Here is a 27253-nt window from a genome sequence, read left to right on the forward strand (position 1 = left end):
TCAAATCAACCCATGATCAAGCCCCCACAATTGCAATTTACATTCATTCAACCACCATTATCGTATTTAGGTGAGCCTTACTCCCATTTTCCATTATCAAATTGTTTTACTTCGGTATTTATTTATCAAGCATTAGTATAATAATATAAGTTTTTGTTTTCCTCAAAAAAATAATAAGTTTTTGTTAATAGGCGCCTATCTTAAAAATATCGTATAGGGCCCCCAAAATGTTAGGGATGAGCTTAATCAAGTAATTATATTTTGGCTTATTTTTATATTATAAATTTTACCAAACACACCCATTTTATAAATCTTAGATTCGCCACTGGCCTCGTATGATTAGCAACATTGGCTACATTAATTCTCATATGAGACTATGGTTACTAGTTTACGATGGATGGTTACTCTATTATTTCACCTTTTTATTTTGTTTTTTTAATTAATTTTTGTTGTGTTTGATGCATATGGTATGTTTGACATTAATTAATTAGTACTTTGTACTCCCTCCAATTAACTCCACTTTGCATGTTTCTCTTTTGCAGACTATTCACAAGCGGACATTCAACTTCAATTTTCTCTCGATACATAAGTTAAAATATATTCATGTGAGATCTTATTTGATTCGTCTTTAAAAGTACATTAAAAATATCTAACTTTTATAATTTTTGTAAATACGTAGCTAAAGATATTTACCGCGTAAAAATCGCGTTGGTAAACGTGATAAAGCAAACATGTAAAGTGGAGTTGAATGGAGGGAGTATAAGATAGTTTTCAGATAACCAATCCTGTATTAGTGGCAGTCTGGCAGATGATCATATGCCGCATGCATATATAGGACTCATCAGTGACCATCAAATGTGTAGAACAAGAATGAGCTAATGCACAAGACTGCAAGACACGATCACATATTATTTAATATTGCTTCCGTCCCAATTAATTGCTTGTTCAATTCTTTTAATCTTTTACATGTATTTTATTATAATTGTTAGAATTAAGTCCCTCCATTATGGAGTAGATGTTTCTTGTTGAAATATAATGGGGATGAGTTACTAACTTACCTATAATTTACTTCTACATTGATAAGGTATTGAATATAGTAAAGTTACATAAGAGTTATATAGCTTGGTATTGGCTATAAAAGGATGACAAATCAATACTATATATTAATTCCAGAAACCAAGGGACTTTAATGTAATTAAAGAAAGTTATACAAATTAATTATACTATATAGTTTTAAATCAATAGCACCGTGTGATGGACCCGATTAAAGGATCTCAATGCAAATATTATATAGTTTGGGTTAAAATTAAATTATATAGAAGTTTGGTAATTTTTCTAAACATGATCAATTTCCTTAAAATAAAATAATTAATTAAGATGATCAATTTCCTTAAAATAAAATAATTAATTAAGATGGTCAATTTCAAGGAGAATAAAAGAAAGAGGATGCTTGGTAATTTTCCTAAATATTTATAGAAGACTACAAGATGGTAATTTCCTTAAAATAAAATAATTAATTAGTATAAACATGCACACTTATGGTATTAATTATTATCATCATAAAATTAAATATTAAATTTAAAACCTATGCAATTTTATTAAACTTTATTATAGTTTATTAGATGTATAGAGATGTTAATTATTTAACATACAAAAATATAATATAAGTAGGTTATAAATAATTCAAGTTAGATTCCATAATATATAATATTGCATAATTCTTTCGATTTGATTTAATGCATATAATATGTAATATATTTATATAAATATATAATCCTCTTAAAGTTGCAGTATTTCATCAGTAAATAAAAGAATTGTAGTAATATTGGATATAGTTATATGATAGTAATCACTCACTTGAATAGTAAAAGTAACAATATTATCAGCAAAATTAGTGAAAGTGGTAGAAACAACGGGAGTAGTGAAATAATCAATATTAATGTGGCAATAGTGAAAGTAACAATAATTACGGCGGGAGTAATGAAATTATCAATATTAATGCTGCAGTAGTGACAGTAACAATAACTACGGCGGGAGTAGTGAAAGTAACAATGATTACGGGCAAGTAGTGAAATGTTATTACTATTGTTTCATTAATAAGAGTAAAATATTAATAGCGGGAGTAGTGAATTTGTCTCAAAATTTATTTCATCGTAATTTTAGGACATATCATAGAAAAATATATTAATGATAAATTTATGGGTTATGAAAATTTAAGTAATTTTATTTAATTTAAAAAAAATAATGGTAAGTAGAGGTAGCCCGGGCGAAGCCGGGCACCAATACTAGTGCTATGTAATTTTTATCCTCATATTGAGTGATCAATAAAATTCCTAGTGCGGACTATAGGGAGGATGTAGCCAAGTTGGTGAACCTCGTAAATATTGTGTCATTATTTTTCGATTCTTATTATATTTATTATTGTGTGAGTGGCTCATACATAAAATCCCTACAATAATAGATAATGTAATTAAAGGTAAACAATGATCAGAACGGAAAGAGTAGTAGTTACAAGCATTCATCAAATTTCAGCATAATTTTCCTCAGAAGTCGATTCCAAAAGAGTAATTTGGACAAACTTGAGGAGTCCCATATTCAGCTCCGCGGCATTGTTCACCGTCCAATTGGTCGTTATCCCCGGGGATTCCAACACAAGGGGTGGCGTAAACACTCCCTTGTTAGAATCTTTTATTGCTTTGGAAATCCTGGCCCAATTCCTCTCCATTATAATAACATCATCGCCAGGAGAGAATCCATTTGGAAAAACATCAAGTACCAGCTCCTGGATATACCCAGATCGTGTCGCCTCAGACACCATTTCAACGCCAACCATAATAAACTTAGCTTCAGCTGGTACGTTACGCGCCTTCCGGTTTACCGCTTCAAGGTAACTAACAAGTTTGGAAATCCCCAACCCAGCGTCTTGTCTAGACATTTTAGCTGTACTTTCTAGAGACTTATAACTTTCATCGTACTCTATTATTGGTTGTTGATTTGCGGTACCCTTCGCCTCTGGGAATAGTTTGTCTAATTGGGCCGAACTAATTTTGCTACTATTGAAGTAATATGACCGAAATACATTTCTGTCGTTCCTAGCAAGATACGCGACCACATACAAGTCGCTACGTTTTAGGCCAAGTGAGACAGTTCCTGTCGCAACTGTGAGATCGATCCTAAGATATGTGGCTGTAGCTGTGGGTGCTCCTATTACAGGTATACCTGTACCACCGTAGTTGAGCTTTGGATCCTTCACGTTGTTCCGAATAGCAGTGAGAAAATTCGAGTATCCAGCTTGGGTGGGATTAGCGAGATCTAGTGCGATTGCATTTGCTATTAAAGCCGATGATTGAACGATGGTCCATGTTACTAAGACGATTAGCCAAGCCTTCATCTTTGTGTTTTACCTGTTGCAAAACTAATTTAGTCGTCATATGTTTCCGCGCAACCAATTCAGAATACAATGTTACTTTCTTCATCCCTAAATAATTTTCCTAGTTTGATGACTTTTATAGTTAAAGGTAAAAAACTTTTGGATCATTAATTAGTGTAAAAATAATCAAAACTATAACATGTCAAACATGAGTAATTAAATATTAACATTCATCATGAAAAAGCTTTCATCAAAATAACTTTTGAATGAAAAAATATTTATATAAACTGAAAAAAATCGAGTTAAAGTGATGTATTGAAGACTGTGTAGTTAAACCAAGAATATTATTTTAGGATGGATCAGAGGAAGTATGATTTTTAACTTACTAGGTAAAATTATATTCACAAGTCACAATCTGAGTTAATGAGCCATTAATATCCAATTCATGGACTATACAACTAGTTGTATATGTTGTACGGTGTAGAATCTGAGCTGTGTGATAAATTATCCGAGCTTTATGTTAAAGAATATAAGATTTATTAAAAAGTATTGAGTTCACTCATTTACACATTAAAAACATAAATTTTGAATTAGCTCAGAAAGAATACATATAAACTCGAATTCTTATACCTTGGTTGTACAATGTTTATGCTCAAGGGCGGCCAATAATATTTGAAGGCCCTGTTCTTAGTTTTATTTAGAGGCCCCAAATAATATGATTGCGGAAAAAATATTAGTTTAACTTGTTATTTATTTTTACCATCTTGATTTATTATATTTTTGCTTTTACAATTTAAAAAATTGTCATATATTATCTCCATCCTAACTTTTATTTATGAAAAATGTAAGTCTAAATTCTCCAAAATATTAGTAGACTAATTTATATCAAATAAACTATTCTTTACGACATACTCCCTCCCAGTCACTATAATGTTCCCTCTTTCCCAAAACGGATTATTCAAGTAATGTTCCCCTTTTTATTTTTAGAAACTTTTACTCTTATTTTATTCATTTCTCTCTCCTATCACCAAACCCCACACAACTTTTTTACTCCTATTTTATTATTTTCCTTTATGTTTTGGCCCCACAATTCTTTATTTAACTACTAATAATTCATCCCTCTCTCCTACCACCAACCCCACACAACTCTTTTACTAATATTTTAATACTTTTCCTTAAGTATCGTGCTCATATCAAAGGGAAACATTATAACGACTGAGAGGGAGTATGCAACAACTTTTTGTTGGTCTAGTGGTCCTTGAAGGGTTCATTACAATCTTGGTTACTCCTTGGTTCAAAGATCGACCCCAGCTAGAGCTACATTTTAGAATTTAGCATAGAAAGAAGAAACTCCACTGAAATGTCTACAATTAAAACCCAAAAAAATGCCTGCTAGAAGATTCGAACACAGAAATTCTAGCTACAAAAAACCAATTAAAACACCAGACCACTCTAGTACTCTACTATACTGTCACCTTTCAGTCTAGAAAATATATATTCTGAGGCCCTTTCCTCTTTGGGCCCCGGTTCAAGGAACCGAATTGCTCCTCCTATGGACCGCCCTTGTTTATGTTACAACTGGATGTATAATCTTATTTGTAATTAACATCATAATAATTGGACTAATTGTCAAAATTATCATTTTGGCAAAAGTTGAATTCTATTTGCTTTAGATGTTAAAACAACAAATTTGGTGAAAGTAAAAAACTTTTACCAAAGACTAGAATAACTCTATTACTTCATTTACAAGAATGAAAAAAAAAAAAATCAATCAAAGTGGCTTGAGTGTAGTGGAGTGTGGGAGTGCCTCAAAACATTGCAATGGCATTGAATTGAGAGGTCCCGGGTTCGACTCCCTACACGGGAGTGCTGCGGTTACTTGTCATCCTAAATAGGATGTCTTACATGGCACACGTGATTTGCAGGGTATTGCATGTGCCCGGGGGATTCAACCCCTCGTCACCAAAAAAAAAAAAAAAAAAAAAAAGAATGAAAAAAATTACAAACAAAACTCCAGATGTTATATGGTCAGTAATTATATACGCGTTAAAGAAACTTTCTTGAAAGTGAATCTCCACAAAATAGCCGTTACCTATTATAACGTGATAGCTACCACGTGTTTCGACAATTAATTAACTTGAAAGTATACATAAGCTGAGCAAAATAGCTCCCCTCAGCTTAACATAATGCAATAAAATTTTTTTTTAAAAAAAAAAAAATGTTTTAGACGTACCTTAGTCAGTACGTTTGTAGATTGAAATGGTGCTCGGCAAGAGGAGTTGTTTGTGCATGGAAGTGTCACTGTCATTTTATATGGGCTACTGGATTCCATTGTGTGGGCCCATTTATCTCTTTCTCTTCCAAAAATGAATAGAATAAAACAATTTACATTTCTATAAAGAAAAAAAAAAAAGTTAAAAATTACACATAACATGCGTATTCCCGCGTCCTTCAGGCTAGTGTCACTGTCATCTACTCGTTAAAGCTCTCTTTGGTAAATTACTTAAGAAGGTAGTGAAAACTGAAAAATTAACTAAAATCTAAAAAGGTAATTGAAAAAGACCTGAAAATTAGGAGCTAATAATAAAGTAACTGATTATATAAAAAATATTTGCCAAATTAGTTGATGGGATATTTCTGACCGCCGAAGTCAACACACCGAAGCAAGGTCAAAGATATCCACAAAGAAGTCAACGACTTAGACCGCTCGCCGATCACGGACCCTTCGGCTCGCTAGCTGTGTCTCGGCATGGCAACCCGCCACCGGGGCACATGTCCGCGTACTCACATCCAAGACCCTCTGTGGCCGTAGGTCCATCGGCCGAGGGTAGAACGGTCTTTCCACCTAATAAGCCACTTGGCCACTACCACTACGTGACAAAAGGTGAAAGCCTATAAATACTCCTCAACCTTCATTGAGGAAAGGATCCCACAACTTAACCTAAAATACACTATTCATTAAAGTAATATCTCCCTTATCTCTCTACAATACATTCCTAGCCAATTAGTATACAACTTATACCTCTAAGTTCACTGACTTGGGCGTCGGAGTGGGTACGCTTGGCACAAAGCCAAGCCCTCGCCTCGTTCATTGTTGCGGGAAAGGCCGAGAGAGGCGATAGGAGCGAGAAGGGTTCAACCAAAGACATTATTCTACAAGCCACGGGTGGTAACGATACTTGCTCTGGAATTACACCCGGAACATTAGTTTTATTGATTTTTGGTAAATGACGTAAAAGGATATGATAATTATTTAATATTATAGATTAATGGGGTAAAAAATGGAAAATAATTTATTTCAGGTATTGAAATGTCAAATGTTATCCATTTCATTTCAGGTAGCTTATTTGGTTAAATAAGCTAGTTGCAAAACACTTGTAAAAAAAATCATGTATTTGAAATTTTGGTCAAATAACTTTGGTCAAATAAGCTATATGAAAGATCGTGTCAAACAGAGTCTTAAACCTCTTATAAAACCGCTTTACAATAAAACCGTGTAAAACAATTTAAAAAATACATTGATTCCCTTCTCACCCCAAGCATGGTTAAATAATTTTAAAGTTAAATACATTGTGTGAAACGGCCGTTTTATCCAATAATTTTAAAGTTAAATATATATACGACTCTCATCCATTAGTAAACTATATTTTTGGCATTATTGTACTAACTCTACTTAATTAATTAATTAATGTTTAATTAGTGTTATTCGCACGTTCTTTGACCTCTATTTATATTAGTAATAATCAATGCATTTATACAACATATATTATTACTAATCTACTACTAGTAGTATAATCTAGTACCTCGGTCTGAGGAATATGCCAAAGTGTTAATTAAGTAGCAATTTATGGACTATACAATCAATTATATATGTTGTACGGTGTATCTGAGATGTGTGATAAAATATTCGAACTTTATGTTAAATAATATAAGTTATAGTAGAAGTATTGAGCTCATCCATCCCCCCACTACTAAGAGAATAAAAATTCTCTTAATTTTCCCTCCAAAAATCATCTAGCTAAATAAGGTAATAAATAAAATTTTCTTGCATTACATTATCATCTTTTCAATAAATAGATTCTTATAAATAAACTTTAATTTTTAAAATAAATTCATAATTATGATTTTTTCATTAAAATAAAATAAAATTGATATTAAACTATAAAGTATAAGTTGCTAAATTTTCCAGTAATGCAATAATTATTACTGTAGAGAATAACTTGACACATGCTTAATATTAGCTTCGTGACAAAAAAATTCACTAAAAAAAATTCATAACTTAAATAAATTTTTTTATTAGTTTTCCATTTTAATTTTTTGTTTCATATCAAAATATAATGGAGTGAACTGATAAATATTAATGAGATGCAAATTTAAAAAGTATAAATCCTCCTATATACTTCCTCCATTTCATTCAATTCCATACATTTGCTTTATACACGTATATCAATGCTCGTTTTCTTTTGTTCATATATTTAGTTACATATTAGTAAAAATTATAAAAATTTGTTATTTACAATGTACTCTGTAAGACAATTAAAACAAGATCTCACATGACTATATTTTGTGCTATATATTAGAAGTTGTATCGAAAATTCTCCCTATTTGTGAATAGTGTTCAAAAAGGCAAATGTATGGAATTGAATTAAATGGAGGAAGTATATACTAAGAGAATACAACTTTTTCTAAAAAATTTCCTTCAAAGTGCTCAAACTTATATATGAAAACAAAATAGATTTTCATTTATTAAATTAATTTTCCACTTAAAATAATCTATACAAAAAAATTGAATCTCCTATTATTAACTTCGTGACGAAAAAAGAATTTTTTTTTTAAATAATTTGATGTAGTTAAAATATCTTCATAAAAAACACAATTTATGGAATTATTCAATTCTTTTGATTAATTTTAATATTAGTTATTTTTTATAAAAATTCATGAGATATAAATGAAACTCTATAACTAATACACTAAAAATTAAAAGGTCTATATTTACCGCGCATTTGCGCGGGATCTACACTAGTTTACATATTAAAAAAATGAATTTTGAATTAGCTCATAAAGAATACATATAAGCTCGGATTTTTATACTTTGGTTGTACAATGCTTATGATATTGCCCTACTAGATGTATAATCCTATTTGTGATTAAGTAGAGTTATTTTAAGTTGAGATGAGTTCATTTTTTATTGACATAATAGGGTGAGGTTTAGATGAGTTGTGTTTACTTTGGATTTTATCAGTCGATGTTATTAATTCGGGTTAGTTGTGTGCCACTCGTGTTTAATCCAAAATTTTAATTTGTCAAATTATTATGATTGAACTACTTGATGGGCTAGTTAGTTTTAAATTTGAGTTTTTCAATTTAAGGTTGATTAGTTTCAAATCAAGTTAAATTGAAATGTTTGTTATTCAATATTAGTTGTTAGTTTTGAAAAAATGTTTGTCAATAGTTTGATTAAACTAGTTTTAATCCGTGTAAAAAAATGCACGGGGTATTTTTAGTAAAGAATTTTTATTATGAAATGTGAAAAGAGTTTTAACATTACGTTCATAATTACACTAAGCTATATATGAATACTAGTTTTATTCCCGTGCAAATTACACGGGATTGCAGTTTCAAGTGTTGTTATTTCTGAATAATGTTTAAAATAATGATTAGCCGTATTTAAGATTTTCGATTTGTAATATACTTTCATATGCAATTACTGAATATGTATATGAGTATATGACCGACGTACTAAAAATACTGTAATATTAAAAATACAGTTTATATTCAAAGTATATCAAAACACAATGAACCTATATAAATTTGAAATATCATAACATTGTTACAATATACAATCATAAGTAAATGGTAATACAAAAATCTCAAAATTTTCTTCATTATATATGCATTTTTCATTGTCATAACTCAGTCATAAATCAGAGTTGTCAACCCAGCTTCACTTGTGATGCAACGTATTGTTAAACATGTGTAAACAACTAATCACCATTATTGGAAAATAACAACCTTATTATCATATACAGCCAAATAACTGTTTTATTAGGCAAGATTATACATTTTAAGGTGAGTTTTGTAATTTTAATTATTATAGTTGCTGCTTGAGGCCCAAACCCCATCATGACCGTCCCCAAAGCCTGTCATTACTCGTATATTTGTGAATGTTAAGTAATCTATATGGTATTTTTCTTTTGCAATTTCAATACCCCATTTTTAATCGTGTCATTATTATTTGGAGCGATTTTTTCAAATAATATTTATGTGCAGCTTTACTCATAAACTTTTGAATAGTTACTTTTTACAGTAATTAAAATTTTCATCCATGAATTTTTGTGCTAGAATTTTGTTGTATTTTTTATTTCGTATTTTTGCCATTATCTTCTTTTTATTGCTTTAAATCAACTTTTTAGAATAGTTCTTATTTTTAATATTTTTTGGTATGCTGATATTGATATGATTATCGTTAAAAATACGTAATTTATTTTCGCAGTACGAATTTTACTCATTACAGTACTTTTTACACATTTCTTTCCATTTGCCCACCCTCATCTAACGAAAAAATTCTACACCTAATTCTCTTACGTCCTAATTATAAAAACCCTAAAATTAATCAAATTTCTTGATTTATGAGTAATAATTTGAAAGTAAAACATAGATTTGATTTGTTAAATACAAATTAGAGATCAAATTAATACTATTTCTTTATGATTTTTCTGAGTTTCTTTTTGGTTTCTTTAGGCTTGAATTTTTTAATGTTTGAAAGTGTTTGTTGGTTTATGTCGGACAGTGTCGGGGTGGCAGCGTGGGTGGAGGATGGCAGGGGGAAGGGAAGGGAGTGGTGCACCGATGGAGGGAAGGGGTTGGGTCGACTATGGTTGGACGACGTTTGGCCACAAGGAATGAAGGGGTTGAGGGAGAAGAGAATGTGAAGGAGCGATCCGGTGAGGATGACGATTGGGTCAGGGTCCAGCGAGGGATGGCCGAGTAGGTTGCCGGTTGTGGGCGACTGGGTCCGATGAGTAGGACAACGTCGCCGGTGGTGAGCAACTGTATGTGTGGTGGCAGTTGAGCTGTGTACGACGATTGTGTGGTTGGGGATTTAGGGTTGTACTACATTGTTGATTTGTTTCTCTCTCCCTCTCTCCTCATAAAGTACAAGTAATTTTGAGAGATATAAGGGGTAAAATTGTCAGATTTGTACTGCGATGAGTAAAATGCGTACTGCAAAAATTAATATCCTTACAAATATTGATGGTAAGTGTATGTTGATGTTATTTATATACAAAATTAAAAATGGATATAACTTTATTTGATTTACTTGATATAGTTTAACTAACATTTTTGATCATATTGTTCCAAAAATTCTTTCAAGTAACTAATTTTAAAATGTCATTTATCTGATTTGCTTGATTTGATAAAATTGAAAATGAAAATAATACTAATCAACGTACAAAATATTTACTAAGTTGTAAACACGGATGTAAAACTCAACCAAAACAATTAATTCTCATGTATTCTCAATATGGCCCACCATTACTGAATTTTTGAGGAAATGAAAAAAAAAATGTACATGATGATGTGGGTTAATGAGGATGCTTTAAATGTTCTTGTATTAATAAAGATAAGATTACATTACTCTGAAAAGATTGAAGAGTACAATTACTTGTAAAATTTGTAAAAGTACGTAAATAAGTAACTAATACGGAGTATATTTTGTTACTTTGTAAATAAATTTAAGGGATATTCTACGGTATATCCCTGTGTTTTTGGGATTTCCATGTTGTACCCTACATTATTGAAATTGTAAAGTGTACCCCCTACATTTTCTATGTTGTACCCCTACATTTTCGGATTTCTATGTTGTATCCCTAGCAAGTTTATTAGGTCGAAGAAGTGTGAATTTAATGTTGCTCATATTCCTGTGTCTCCAAATGTAATAAACACAAGCATGTAGGGTCGCATTAAGTAGATGCAACTTCAGTTTCAATCCGTCTCATTATAGATAGACATTATCCGTCTATAGACATTATCCGTCAAGAGACATTTTTTTTGTTAGAGGGAGGAGGAAGTGGGCGGGTAGAGCCGCATTTTGGCTGGAGTAATTGTGGGCCAAATTGATATTTGGTACCTCTGCTTGGAGATACACTTACCGGGTCTGGATGCATTACGCCTTTAACGTAACGTTATTTGGTGGCCCATTTCGTATATTGGCTTGATTTTTGTAGTTTGGCCTATGTTAGTTAAGCGGGTCTAAGTTCTATTTGTTGTAATTCGCGGATTGATATCTCAGGTTGTTTTTTCGTTTATTTTAATTGAAATATAGTTTTTGATACGCTTTAGTCATGGACAACTTTATATAGTGACATTTAGGACTAAAAGTAAGCAATACTTGAAAATTTTGATTTATAATAGTAATAAGTGTACTTTTTCATCCTTCAGCAGAATTTTCATTATTTCCATTAGAACGGACATTACTACAATGATCACTATCCGGAGACTAAGAAGAAGAGGGTCTAAACTGAAGCACAAAATGGATAGATGCCTTGATTGTAGACGGAATTATGATAGATTTCTTGACGGAATTAGTTGAAAATGCAATTGAAAAAAAAAAGAAAAAATATCGAAATGGGCCTGGACGAAGAGAATTTCCGTCCAACACCTGGCCTTGACGAAAAATTCCTTCGTCCAGTATGGGCCTTGGACGAAAGAAATTTTCGTCCAACACCAGCCACCAGGCCTGGACGAAAAATTCCATCGTCAAAGGCCCATACTGGACGAAGGAATTTTTCGTCCAGGCCTGGTTTTGGATGAAAATTCTCTTCGTCCAGGCCCATTTCCTTTTTTTTTTTTTTTTTTTGCTGTTTTCGTCTTATATATATATATATTTTAATTTTTTCCGACTCGTTTTGTATAAAATAATTAATTACCATCTTTGTATTATATTTTTTAATTTTTTAATTTTTCCGACTCGTTTTGTATAAAACAATTAAAATAATTAATTATCTTTGTATTATATTTTCTTTTATTTTTTATTTTTTCCGACTCGTTTCGTATAAAATAATTAATTATTATTAACTAATTTATCGAAATGCGTGGGCAGGTGAATAACGATGGAGACGGTATTGATTACTCAGATCATTTTACGACTACCAGATTATTTGCATCAAGTATGGAAGCGTTTAATTGGGCGTTTGAGATCGGACTTAGACTCGGGTTTGGCATAAAAAGAGCAAGCAACAAGAGAGTTGGTCGTAACACGAATTTGAGACAAGATTATTTTGTTGGTCGGATGGGTGGAAGAGGTCCCGTAAATAAGGATGCCGATTCTTTATCTGGCGCCGTCTCACCCGGGAAACTAACTGGTCTCAATCTACGAGAAAGGTGAACCAAGTGATCCTCCCATCAATCCCAAAGATGATCGGCCACCGCAACCCCGACACTAACCTCGTACCCTATCTCCGAAGTAGGACGATGCGCTACCGCTCTCATAATGGGATTGGGTATTATTTGCACATACCCAAACTGACGTAAACACCGATCTGGCTGGTACGGCTCAGCTATGTCCATGAAACGAACACAACCGTCAAACAGAGTACGAGGATGATACTCCTCCTGACGCGGCCCTTACGGATCCCACATAATGGAAGCATAAGTAAGCCCATCTAACAACCTCCGACACTCCAACAATTTCTCCGCATTTTGAGCGAAGGGACCAACGGATCTCCAAGAACACGACCGAGGCTGAGTAGGGTCAATTACCGAAGGTGGACCGGGTCTGAACATAGAAAAATACTCATAGATCCACGATTGCAACAAAGTCAAACAACCACCAATAGTCTTCACACCAGGACGTGAAGCCACACCCAAATGTCGGTACATGAAGGCTAGTACACCGGCTCCCCAAGCGTATTGGTGTACACAATCAGTATCAGTCACTAAGGGAAACAACTGAGGACGTAACCTATCACCTGATTTGTCGACAAAAAGTGTCGACCCCAACACCGCAGCCAAAAACCCCTGAGCAAAAACAACATCACAACTAGATACCGCCATGTCACAAACTGCATCTACCAATATACCCCCACTCTTGTAAATAGGGGCCTTCTTACTAGGGTTTAACGGCAACCTCAACTCGTTTGCTAAAATCCCAAAGAAGACACAAACAAACATAAGGGGATCCGCCAACGTCCCGTCCGTACTCTCCACCTTACAACAGTTACCATCAACCCGAACACCTAAGATCTGCGCAACATCGTGAATGAGTATGGACATCTCCCCAAAAGACATGTGAAAACTATTGGTATCGGGTTGCCATCTCTCAACGAAAGCAGAAATAAGGGGCATGTTAAAATACTCTGCCATGGAATCTAATAGGTGAGAAAGACCACTACCGTCATAAATAGTCTGAACGGCCGAAGGTAGTCGCCAACAACTCAACAACCTCGTCTTACCAAACCGGTGGTAACCCGTCAAAACTGGCTGACCGACCACATTAGGAGTCGGCCATAAGGTGTTGGCAATGTGGCCCCCAAAGCTGGGAATCACGTGGGGAATCTAAGGACCACCCGGAACAGGATCGGAAATCAACCAAGAGACATCCTTACCCGACTTCTTCTTCTTCGGAGCCACAACACTACTAGAACTACCATCCGACATCCACTGAAAACGCCCCTCCTCATCCCGTCTACGGGGCACCCTACGCACTCGCTCCGCACCCGCCTCCTCCTCACCTATCACATCACTAGACCGAACCACCTCCTCCAACTGCTCCGCAGTCCACGACTGGGTACTACCATCTCCAACCTCAGACTCAAACTGGAGCCCCTTTCGAGCTCGAACGTGACGGTCTTTTCCTCCACCGACCATCTATTCAAAAAATAACAAAAACGCATTGATTACTTAAATTAATAAAACAAAAGAAATTATAAAAATAAGTTTAAGTAAATTAAAATAAAACGAAATATCCCCGAACGGGGTTTATTAGTAATAATTAATTTTTTTTTTACGAAAACAAAACGAGACGTTTTTTTAAATTTTAAAAAATTTAAAAAATAAATAAATAAATTTACAACGAATTCGGCACGGACGAGGTTTATTATTAATAATTTATTATTTTATAACGATAACAAAACAAGACGGAAAAATAAGTTTTTTTTTTTTAAAAAAAAATAACAATCGAGAAATTAAAAAAAAAAAGAAAAAAAAAGAAAAAAAACACGTAAATGGGCTTGGACGAAGAACATTTTCGTCCAGGTCCAGACGAAAATGTTTTTCGTCCAAGACCCACACTGGACGAAGAACATTTTCGTCTAGGCCTGGATCTGGACGAAAATGTTCTTCTCTCAGCCCAAGTTTTTTTTTTTTTTTTTTTTTTTTTTTGAATTTATCGATTGTTTTTTTTGCAAAACACGACTAAATCCGATTCAAATCAAGGCATTTATCCTAATTTCATCTACAATAAAGCCATCTATCCTAATTCCGTCACAAATTTACAAACTAAGAAAATACTCAAAAAAAAAAATTAATAACAATCACATACCTTGTTGAATGTTTGAATTTGATGACGGAAATGATGCGGTTGAAACGGTTTTTTGTTGTTATGTGAGTCGAGTTTTTTTTAAAAAAAATTGGAAGTGTGGAAGGTTAATTTTTGAAGAATATGAAAAATATAAGGGGGAGTGTGATGGAGGGGCAATTTGGAAGTTCATTAAAATTGTCGACGATAATTAGTAAATTGTCGACGATCTTTAGTAGACAGACTTTAAATAGACTAAACTAGAACTAAATCGAGACATATAATCCTACGACCCATTTACGTGGATTCGAAACCTTACTTCCTTACTACATTGTGAGGTTGTTCAATTTAATTATTTGATTAGGTAACTAGTATAGATCCCGCGCAATGCATGCGCAGTATAAATAGAGTTTTTATTTTTAGGGGTATTATTTATACATTTAAAATATATAGGTACCTTATTAATATTTATTTTTTCACTCCATTGTAGTTTGATATAAAACGAAAAAAAATTGCAATGGAAAACTAATCAAAGAGAATTGTAAAGTTATGAAATGTGTATTTTTATGAAAATATTTTTATTTTACCATAAAACTAAGAATCATTTTATAAATTTTCTCCAACTATTTTAATGATTTTTTTGCTCACGAAACTAATAGTAAGAATGTGTTAAATTCTCTAAAGTTATAATTATTGCATTAACGAAAATTACCAAATTATATTTTATTGTTTAACACCAATTTTATTTTATTTTATTGAACAAAATTATAATTTTGAATTTAAGCAAAATATTATAGTTAATTATAAGATTATATTTTAATGAAAAGATAATAGAATGAAAGAAAGTTTTACTTGTTTCCTTAGTTAGATAAATGCATTTTGGAGGGAAAACTAAGAGAATTTTTATTCTCTTAGTAGTAGGGGGGATGTGATTAACCGTACATCAAACGGCATTATATATGGGGAATCGGATGATGCTAAATGACCACATGGCCTGGGTGACGGTTCAGTGAAGGGTTGATAGTTACTGAATAGGGAGGCGTGACGGTGGGTGGTATGGTAAAGGGCGGCGGCAGTGGCTAGTGGAGAGAGTGATAGTTTAGTGACTGAAAGTAGTGAAAAAATGAGAGGGATATGTGTGAATTATACATGATATGATTGAGTAAATCATGTATATGAAAAACCACCACCATATATATCGACTCTTATTATATGTTATAAGGGACAAATCATTAATATAACGATTGTCTTTATGAATTATTCCCCTCTCAAATCCAAAGATTTAACGATAATAATAAAATAACAATAAGATGAGTCTCTTTATTATTCGTAGATGGCCAATATTCCCGCATAGGACTCAATCATGTGTTCACTTATTTTATTTTTTTTATCAGAAATAATTATTTAATTAACAGTAGACAATGACTAAGACGGAAAGAGTAGTTACAAGCATTCATCAAATTTCAGCATAATTTTCCTCAGAAGTTGACTCCAACAAAGCATTTCCGAGATACTTGAGGAGTCCCATATTCAGCTCTGCGGCATTGTTCACCGTCCAAGTGGTTGCTAGCTCTGGGGTGTCTAAGACAAGCGGAGGCGTAAACACTCCCTTATTAGATGCTTTAATTGCCTCGGAAATCCTTTTCCAATTCCTCTCCAATATAATAACATTATCATCAGGGGTAAACCCACTCGGAAAATTGTCAAGTACCATCTCCTCAATGTATCCAAATCGCGCCGCCTCAGACACCATTTGAATGCCAACCATCAAAAAAGTAGCTTCAGCTGGTACACTACGCGCTTTCCCGTTTACATCTCCAAGGTAAGTAATAAGTTTGCCGATCCCTAACCCCGCTTTTTTTCTACTCATTTTAGCTGCCTTTTCTAGTGATGCATAATTTTCTTGGTACTCTGTTATTTTCGGCTGATTTATGGTACCCTTAGCCTCTGGGAATAGTTTTTCTAATTGAGCCGGAGTAATTTGGCCGTTGAAGTAATATGCCTTAAATACATTTTTCTCGTTTTTAGCAAGATACGCGACCACATACAAGTCGCTACGTTTTAGGCCAAGCGAGACAGTTCCTGTTGAAACTTTGAAATCAATCCTAAGAAATGTGGTTGTGGGTGCGCCTATTACGGGTATACCTGTACCGCCGTAGTTGAGCTTTGGATCCTTCACATCGGTTCTAATAGCGGTGAGAAAAGTCGAGTATCCAGCTTCTGTGGGTTTAGCGAGATCCAATGCGATTGCATTTGCTACCAAAGCAAATGATTGGAGTACGGTCCATGTTACTATGACGATTAGCCAAACCTTCATATCTTTGTGTTTTACCTGTTGAAATTACTTCAGCTTAGTTTGTAAATGAGTTTTTCATTTATAAAAGGTCGAATTATATTTGCTTTGAACTAATCAACTAATACATTCGGAGGATGCTTACTTCGTATCAAATATCAATCATATAATTATAACCCCTCGCAATATAAATATGAAAGGTAAACAAAAGACTGAGACGTAAATAATATTGTACGGAGTATAAGTTTATACTGTATTTTATAATATAGCTCACCTTAGCATAAGATGATGCAATTTTAAAATTTTCAAAATGAAAAAAAATTATGAACGTACCTATGGACTTGGTCTTCAAGAGGAGAAGATGTTTGTGTATGAAAGTCTTGGATTTAGAGGCCTTTTTATATGGGCTACGAGATTCTTTGGAGTAGTCCCATTCATCCGTCTCTTTCAGTAATAAAATAAACAAAAATTCACATTTGAGACGGTCATTTTCATCGGAAGCCTTCAAACGGGTTATATTTGACCATTTTATAATCTGATTTGACAATATAGCTCATTTGAAGGCTTCAGACGGAAATAGCCATCTGAAGAGAGACATACTGCTGATAAATAAAATTAACGTCTACATTTTTATCAAAAAAAAATGATTAATCTTGTGTAAAACAGTTTTACACGAATATAAATATTAAAACGGATTCAAATATAATTTTGTTAATGAGTAAAAGTAATTGCCAAAAGAATTTCGTTTTACCATGAATTTGTAAAAACCGTATTACACAAGTCTTTGTGAAAAAAAAAAAAAAAAACAATACACCTACCGTTCCCCGCGTCCCTCGGGCTCCATGCTAATCAACCTCGTAATCTCGTTATACACGTTAAATACGTAACATCATTCATTACTAAACAACAATAATGTTTGCATTATTGTACTAACTCTTCTTAATTAATTAGTGTTCTTTGAACTCGATTTAGATAAGTTAACAATGCAATAATTCAAGATATATATTATTGCTAATATAGTACTCGTACCTAAAGAATATGCCAAAGTGATAAAATTTGTCGAGTACCCCAAGTGTTGACTAATACGTAACAGAGTAATTGGAATGGCGGGTTAATTTCATCTTAAGATGAGTTATATATACTGTGTTTGATGGGTTAATTTGTCGAGTTATTATAAAGTATTTGTTGATGGGTTAATAGATTTCGAGTTTTCCCTCGCTTGAAAAAACATGAGAGATATCCACTCGAGACGTTCTCACAGTCAAAAATTCCATAGCAAGTTCTCAACAGTGTCAGTGTGCCATTAATGGCTCATTATGGTGAACAAATGAATGAGACACCGTAAAATGAAAAAAAGGGACACTCACATTTCTATAGCAAGTTACCAACAGTGTCAATGTGCCAATACAAGAGAGATATCCACTCGAGACGTTCTCACATAGTCGCACTATCAACTTCCTACATGTCGAGTGCGGACTAGTTGTTGCCACTCACATCCATGGCCCAATGTTAACAGAGAAACTACAATTCAGGCCGCTAAACATGGAGTTTCGTTTACACGTTACGCTAATCCTCATCGCTGTCGGTTTTACATTCTTGGTATTCAGACAGGTCTTCAGGAGGATCGTAGACATATTTACCCGGGAAAAGCTCTAAAAAGTCAGCTTTGATCTTCTCTCTCAGTTCGGGATATGAGAAGAGCCCTTTCATAATGACACGGAAAGGAAGCGAGAGAGGGGGATCAGGGGACTGTCTCATCTCGTCGTAAATGTCTACTGCCTCATTGGGAAGTCCATTATCGAGAAACGCCCTAATGATGTCGCCAAACGTGTGTTGATCAAATAGCACTTGTTCTTGCTTCAAATCCATCCATACACGCTTAGCTTCCTCAACCTTTTTGTTTCTTGCAAGCATCATGAGCATGTCCCTCTAAAAGAACATGTCCGGCCGGTACCATATCTCTTTACGCACCACCTCATACAACTGAAACACACAAACCCCCAATATTAGAAAATGAAGCTATTATATAACACATTTTTCCGCAGGGCTATGCTACATAGAGTTAAGAGTACGAGTATCCAGTAGGGCACACAGCTATTTCGTGAAAAAAGTTGCATATTTTTAGTCTAAAATGAAGTGACGAAGACCAACAGAATCACGCATGCTAACGGGGATCGCAAACTTTGCTGGGATCATGCGTCATGTTCTTTTCCAGAGACATGCACTTTGGGATCAAAGGAGCATTGCCCTCAAATGTAAGAACTAACTTGGCCATGGCAAGACCAACAGAAAAACGCATGCTAACGGGGATGACGAATAGTGTCAGAAATCATAACTTTTAGAACACCTATGTTGACATATGTTAACCAACTTTTAGGAATGCATCTGCACCACCTCTGTTGTTCTTCATTCATTTCTTTACTCCGCTCACATTTTCACGAGAAAATTATGTACTTTAGTCATTGCATCAAACTGGAACCAGTGTCCAAGGAATTGCATATGCAGTCAGCCTCATAGAACAAAATAAATTTGTCACTGGAAACAGCTCACCATCAACAATGTCGAAAACTAGAAAGACCAGCAAATAAGTGAAACATAAGCCTAATTTTACACACTTCAAGTATTCAGCAAAAAAAAAAAGCTCAAGTATATAAAGCTATACGAAAGCATAATCTTCAGCTCTTCCATTATCGCCTATATATCCTGCACACCACAACTCTATCGAGTTCATAACGTCCATTTAGAGGTACAGTGCTACCAACTGTATCTTATCTATCAAACCAAATGTATTAAATTTACTTATTGCTCTCATATAGTGTCAGCTTAAGGTCATATATTAGGGATTGCATAAAGCTTAATTAGATCTTCCACAATCAAATAAAATCTCAATATCGCAACATATAACAATCACCAAAAAAATTCCCAACTTCGAACAACTATCTTAAATTCATTTGTGAACTTCGGAAACTACTACTATAAACATAAATTCATAATTACCACATACTCCCTCCGTCCCAGTCAATAGTTTCCATCCATTTCCACAACACTTGGTACACATTAACAAACAAACCATATCCTAGACATCCCTACACTACCCACATCATAAAATTGCATAAAAATCAATTTAATTACAAAGGAGCAAATTTGATCAAAATTCAAAGTTCGTTTGAATCATTTGTTTACCTTTGATTAAAATATCCGTCGCAATGAATATAAAACATAAACAAATGATTGAGACGGAAATAGTAATTTAGACAATATAAGATCTTCATACATTTGCAGAACACCCAACAATGGTATACAACTATACATGCCTACAAAATGAATATAGGGAGTAAAAGATAAACAAATGATCGAGACGGAAATAGTAAATTGAGACAAAATCAGACCTTCATAGAAAGGAAAACTTGATCTTGACGCTGAAATTCAAAAAGAACAGAAACAAGATCAGATTTAAGTAAACGAGAAACATGGGTTTGCATAAATTTATGAAGACGAAGCGGGTTCGATTGAAGACGTTTCATTTCTTTTGCAATAATCAATCCTTCTTTCCCAATTTCTTTCTTTCTCCTCCATATTGATATACTTGGGCTTCTTGATGATTCAACAATTCTATTCTTTGTAGTTGTTGTAATTTGTCTGGTTAATTGATTTGGGAATGTTGAATTGATTTCTGAGAAATTAGGGTTTAGGGTTTTAGGGCTTGTTGATGAGATTAATCGTAGTAATTGTATTCTGCTATGTGATTTAATCATGGGTAGATAAAGGTCTCTCTTGTTTTGCTATGGTGTTTATTTTGAGTTTTGATAGTAGGATTATATGAGTAGGTACTGTTTTAATTATCGACTATGATATCGACCTGATTTTAAATATCGACTAGAATATCGACATGTGGCAGAGTTATTAAGGTTTTGAAAGTTAGCAAAGTTAGTACGGTTGTATTTTGAGGCATTAATAGCCACGTAGATCAAATTTGTCCGTGACTAACTTTGCTAACTTTCAAAACCTTAATAACTTGCTAACTTTCAAAAACGTTAAAGTAGATACCGTACTACGTGGCTATTGATCTACGTGCTATTAATGCCTCATGGACAAATTTAATAGCCACGTAGATCAATACCCTACGTGGCTATTTGATCAAATTTAAGGGTATTATAATATACGTGGGTATTAAAGTAGATACCGTATACACGACACCGTATACTCTGTTCCACGCAGCAATCCAGCCTATAAATGAGTGTTTAAGCACTCCTATCTAACTCCAAACATTGGTGCAACTTTACTTCTGTATTACTCCCACTCATCCACTCATATCCCCTTGTGAACTGTATATTCACCACCATGAATGCGCCAATCAAAATCACAGTACCCTCCTAATAACTCATCCTTCACCCTGCAAATCCGTTTCCAAGACCAACTAGAATTACTTGTTGATTGATACTCCCTCCGTCTCGGTCATTTGTTGTCCTTTGGTTTTGGCACAAAGACCAAGGAAAGGGTAGAGGGTCAATTACTAAATGACAAGTGGAATAAATTGAGTGGGAATGATCAAATTACTCATCAAATCCATTCTTAAAATAGAATGGACAACAAATGACTGAGACACAAAAAATGGAAAAGAACAACAAATGACCGGGACAGATGGAGTATTTGATAAGCATTCCATTCCTTATCCTTTATATACACACTATGGACCCATTTGACCCATAGGTAGTCCTTTTTTTGCATAATCCACCATACATATTTACCCATGGTAGCCTTATTCCGTCTCTTTATGTCATGTAACCCTAAACCAGGGCCCGAGGAAGTATGAACACTTAGCCCAATATGTATGAACTATGAAGAGACCTCAAAAGTCAAAACAGCATTTACCAATGTATGAAAGAAATTGTCCATAGCATTACTCAGAAAGTATACACGGTATATAATACGAAAATAATTTCCAAATGAAAAATAATGATTTGTAGGCCTTCTGAATTAAAAAAACCCACACCATTCAAAATTAAGTGTCATTTCAAATGCGTAATAGATTTACAAGTTTGAAAAAATAATTTTGTGAAATCATCAACACATGGACTCATGGAATACTGGTTCACTTTAAAACAATTTCTCCCAAGTTTAACATTCCCTACCTCTCGAACTTGAGACTTCTAGTTAAACAAAGTTACATAGAAATATGATTCATCCGAGTTGCCTCCAGGCTCCAGTACTTCGAGCTTAGTACTGGACTCGGTCTTCCTATAACCACGAGGGTGGCGATTGGCGAACCTCTCCCTCCTTAAGTTTTAACATTGATGCATATCCAGTGAATCCAGTTGATCTAAGCTTGACATGAGTAAAGCACCATCGAACATGGACTTAAGCGACAAGCTTTGGGAGCTTGGAATGGAACATTTGAAGTTCGGTAAGAAAATCATTGCAGGAAATCTCTTCTTCTTCTGGAGCGTCTTCAGGAAACGTGGGCAAACTATCAACCATATTAGAATCAGATGAATGACAAAGACACGCAAAAATGGTCGCTCTAATCTCTGGGGTAAGCATAACATTATCAGCTGCCATTTTATGAAGTAACTCAATCACTTCCTTCATTTGACCTTCTAAACAATGACCTGTTAGCAAAGAATGATACACTTTGCTGCTAGGTGTATAGCCACTGGTTACCATCCTATCAAAAAGCGGCATCAGGGTTCAGGCCACCTTGAAACATCTCTTTTATCAATGTTTTGGCATAATCGAAATCGCCCGCTCTAAAGGCTCCATTGACCAATGTGGTAAAGGAGATAATGTCTGGTTTACAGCTTGTTTCCTTCATGTTTTCGAATAAAGCCCTTGCTTGCTCCAGACTACTTTCTTTGCACAAGTTCGACATCAATGCATTGTAGTCAACTACGTGAGGGTTTAGACCGAAGGCCTTTAATTTCAAGAAAAGACCTTTGGCAATATTGCCCATCTGTGATTTGCAGAACCCATGAATCATAATGCTGTAGATTTGAGAATCAGGAACAATTTTAGAGTCAATGATGTGTTTCCAGAGCTAGAGGGCTTTCTCGACCTTCCCCTCCTTCAAATAAGCTCCAATAAGTGTGGTATAAGTCGGTAAATCCGCATATATGTCTGAGGCAACCATCTTATCATAGAGCCCAACAACTTCGTCAAGCTAAGACAACCTTTCTTGCAAAGGCCAACAAGCATTATATTGTAAATCACGGCATCAGCCTTTAGATACGCGTCATCCTCGAATACCGACTTGAAAATACGTAACGCAACATCAACTTTCCCAATTGAACAAAGACCCTGGAGTAGTCTGCTGTATGTAAACCTATCAGGCTTCTTCCTGGAATCCATCATCATTTTCAACACGTCAAAAGAATCTTGAACTAGACCTTCCTTACAAAGAGCAGTAACCAGAGTGAATCCATCATCATTTTCTCATCATTTTCACGTCAAAAGAATCACTGTATCAGGATCAATTTTCTTCTTTCTCATCAATTTTAACATCGCAATTGCTTGGCTAGCCTTTTTGTGAAGGCAAAGGTTCTTAACTAAACCTGCGTACGTATATACATCAGGCAAAAACCCCATCTCCGTCATTTCTGTAACAACTGCTGCAGCCTCATCCCACCGCCTCAACTTAGCTAGACCTCGCACCAAACTCGAGTAAGTCATTACATTGGGTATCAAGTTATCAACCCCTTCTCTAGCATTTCACTCAAAAGTTCTTTCCCTTTAGCTATATTTCCTACATTGCAAAACCCGTTAATTAGGGCACTATAAGCAACCATATCAACACAAACACCATCGCTCTTCATTCTGTCCATCACAATTCACACACATCGCGTCATCCACTCTGCCATCCTTACATAACCCATACAAAAGCGTTGTATATGATTGCACACTAGGACGACAACCCTCTTCCTCCATTTGATCCATCAACTTCGCAGCCTCTACCAGCTTCTTCGCCTTACAAAGTCCATTAATCACGATGTTATAGCTAAATATATCAGGAACAACAGAATTCCTGCTCATGTCATTCAAAACATCCACTGCGCGATCAACATCCCTGTTTTCACATAAACCCTTTAGCATAAGATTCATAATGTACACATTAACACAAAAACCCTGCTTCAAGATCAACCCCACAACCCCTACTGCGTACCTCGGCTTTTGAATATCCACAAAGTACTCAACCAAAACCGACAATGAAAAAAATAACGGTCTCACACCTGCATGGGTCATTTTTTCGTACACCAAAAAAGCCAACTCAAACTTCCTCGACTTCCGAAGCGCATTAACAAGAAAATTACATGTTTCAGTAGATGGGGTTTTCCCTGAACACACAGCATCATCAAACAATGAAACTGCTGCAGAAATCGAATTGGGGTTTTCACATAATGATAATATTTTAACATCTACACTAAATTTCTCACCAACAGTCCGCGAAACAGTTGAAAAGAGGTTAAAATGCTGATAATTACGACCATAAAAACAAGGGTTTTTGAGGAACAGTCTGTTAGACATTTCAACAAACAGTTGGTGTGCATATACTTGAAAAGATTTGATCTTTCAAACAAGAAAGACGATCAATTATGTGGGTATATGTAATATGTGATTAAAAATGTGAGAAGAATTATGTATTGGAATGTTTATATGATGAATTTGTGATGAATTAAAGAGGCGAAATTCAGTCGCAACTAACTTTTTAGTAAGACGGATGTATTGTTTCATAGCTAAAATGGATCAAGTATTACGGATTATATTATTTAGAATTTTAGATAGATACAAAATATTACGGAGTACCATTTAATCTCATCTATGCAAATCAATACTACTTATCCCGTTTTAGCTACGGTATAAAACGAATATCTTTGCCTTAAACACGAATTTGTGTAGGTCCTTAAAAACAAATGCTTATGTTATTGGACACTTTCTCATTGTCTTATATCGAAAATCGTGACTCATAATCGTGCTACACATCCCTATGAATTCGACACCTTACTTCGGCGCAACAGTAGGTGGTCTGGTGGAGGGCGATAACAGTGTGATATTGGTTGGTGGAGGGAGAATGATCAGTAATTCTTGTATGATACGATCTCACCCTGTAAGACGGTGCTATTATATAAAAAGACAATTCATTTATTAGCATTAAATGCATAAACTTTTTATAAAAATTGACCGTCTCACGGTATGAGACCGTCTTATTCTAGAATAATTGAAACGGACTCAATGACCATATGCCCGTATGCCCGCACAGGACTTCTGGCTTAATGACCAATGACCATCAAATGTGTAGAACATGTAAATCATTACGTGATATTCTTTCCGTCCCAATCATTTGTTCTCCTCTTTTATATTTATTTTTATAAAAGGTAAGGTAATTAAAGGTAAACAATAATTGAAACGAAAAGAGTATTGGTTACAAACATTCCTCAAATTTCAGCATAATTTTCCTCGAAAGACGACTCCAACAGAGCATTACCGAGATACTTCAGAAGTCCCATGTTCAGCTCCGCGGCATTGCTCACAGTCCAAGTGGTCGATACCTCTGGAGACCCCAACACAAGAGGCGGCGTAAACACTCCCTTGTTAGAAGCTTTAATTGCTTCGGAAATCCTATTCCAATGTATCCAAATCGGGTCGCCTCAGACACCATTTGAATACCAACCATCATAAACTTAGCTTCATTTTGTACATTACGTGCCTTCCCGTTTACCCCTGCAATGTAAGTTACAAGTTTGCCGATCCCTAACCCGGCTTGTTTTCTAGTCATCTTAGCTGCCTTTTCTAATGACGCATAATTTTCTTCGTACTCTGTTATCTTTTGCTGATTTGCGGTACCCTTTGCCTCTGGGAATAATTTGTCTAATTGAGCGGAAGTAATTTGGCCATCAAAGTAATATGCCCGAAATACGCCTTTATCGTTCTTAGAAAGATACGCAACCACATACAAGTCGCTACGTTTTAGGCCAAGTGAGACAGTTCCTGTCGAAACTGTCAGGTCGATCCTAAGATATGTGGCTGTAGGTGCACCTATTACGGGTATACCAGTACCACCGTAGTTGAGCCTTGGATCCTTCACATCGGCTCGTATAGCGGTGAGAAAAGTCGAGTATTAAGCTTCGGTAGGATTAGCGAGATCCAATGCGATTGCATTTGCTATCAAAGCCAATGACTGGAGGACAGTCCATGTTACTGTGACGATTAGCCAAGCCTTCATCTTTGTGTTTTACCTGTAGGATAACTAACTACTTCAGTTGCATACGTTTGAGGACAATCAATTCCGACCGCACTACAAAATTTTAACTTTATGGTAATTTTTCGGATTAGTTCGTAAATTATACTCATTATCTGAGTTTAAAATAATTAATACTCCGTATATCATAATAGTCAAAATGACTTTTCCATTTTAATAAAAGTGGAATTCTACTTGTTTATGATCGGTCAATTAGTATGAATAGGACAAAAGTAGAATGCATAGGGCTATTAGTCTTTGTTCAACAATTTATAAAATTATTGCAAAAATCTTGGCTAATCGTCTTCGAAATGTCTTGCATTTACACCTAATCGATTCATTCAAGATAATATTCTTTTAGCACACGAGATTTTCAACTCGTTTAAACGTAAAAAGGGAAAAGGAGGTTGGATTGCAATCAAACTTGATATGGAGAAAGCATACGACAGACTAGAATGGAATTTTATCGAGGAAACTTTTAAACAAATGGGTTTTAATGCTAAGTGGATTTCATGGATTATGGCATGTAAAAACACTGTTTCTTACTCAGTGTTAGTAAATGGAACACCGGGAGACGTTTTTAAACCCACTCGAGGTATTCGACAAGGAGACCCACTTTCGCCATACATATTTATTATGTGCGCCGAGATTTTAGCAAGATCTCTACAAAATAATAGTGATTGTGGAGTCTATTGATCGAATACGAAAGAGGGGGAGGGGGGGTGAATTGAGTATTAAAAACGATGACCGCTTTTTCGAAATATATGATATAAATTAATTACTTGATTTTATTGATTAAAATCAACTAATTAAATTATTAACAATAAATGCAAAATCGAAATA

At 34.6% G+C, this 27253-nt stretch overlaps 3 protein-coding genes and 1 pseudogene across 3 annotated transcripts; all 4 read right to left on the minus strand.

Annotated features, from left to right (window-relative positions):
• Positions 1 to 2521: 2521 nt before the first annotated feature.
• LOC141648741 (ribosome-inactivating protein saporin-4-like) lies at positions 2522 to 3391 on the minus strand. Its single transcript, XM_074457460.1, has one exon. It carries the CDS (start codon positions 3389 to 3391, stop codon positions 2522 to 2524), a length of 870 nt encoding a protein of 289 aa, XP_074313561.1.
• A 12952-nt stretch (positions 3392 to 16343) lies between these two features.
• LOC141645962 (ribosome-inactivating protein saporin-4-like) lies at positions 16344 to 17220 on the minus strand. Its single transcript, XM_074454103.1, has one exon. It carries the CDS (start codon positions 17203 to 17205, stop codon positions 16345 to 16347), a length of 861 nt encoding a protein of 286 aa, XP_074310204.1. The 5' UTR covers positions 17206 to 17220; the 3' UTR covers position 16344.
• A 1308-nt stretch (positions 17221 to 18528) lies between these two features.
• LOC141647294 (pentatricopeptide repeat-containing protein At1g62350) lies at positions 18529 to 21012 on the minus strand. The gene is given in 2 exon segments (XM_074455427.1): positions 18529 to 19164; positions 20571 to 21012. Coding segments are annotated over 2 exon segments (783 nt in total). The 5' UTR covers positions 20937 to 21012; the 3' UTR covers positions 18529 to 18747.
• Positions 21013 to 25607: 4595 nt separating this feature from the next.
• Positions 25608 to 26397, minus strand: LOC141648742 (ribosome-inactivating protein saporin-4-like; annotated as a pseudogene).
• Positions 26398 to 27253: the final 856 nt, after the last annotated feature.

The sequence above is a fragment of the Silene latifolia genome, chromosome 3 (genome assembly GCF_048544455.1).
Source record: "Silene latifolia isolate original U9 population chromosome 3, ASM4854445v1, whole genome shotgun sequence".
In the NCBI taxonomy this organism is placed as follows: domain Eukaryota; kingdom Viridiplantae; phylum Streptophyta; class Magnoliopsida; order Caryophyllales; family Caryophyllaceae; genus Silene; species Silene latifolia.

Bases quoted from the DNA above. Each gene is read 5' to 3' on its own strand.
- LOC141648741 (XM_074457460.1), bottom strand. From the start codon at position 3,391: ATGAAGGCTTGGCTAATCGTCTTAGTAACATGGACCATCGTTCAATCA.
- LOC141645962 (XM_074454103.1), bottom strand. From the start codon at position 17,205: ATGAAGGTTTGGCTAATCGTCATAGTAACATGGACCGTACTCCAATCA.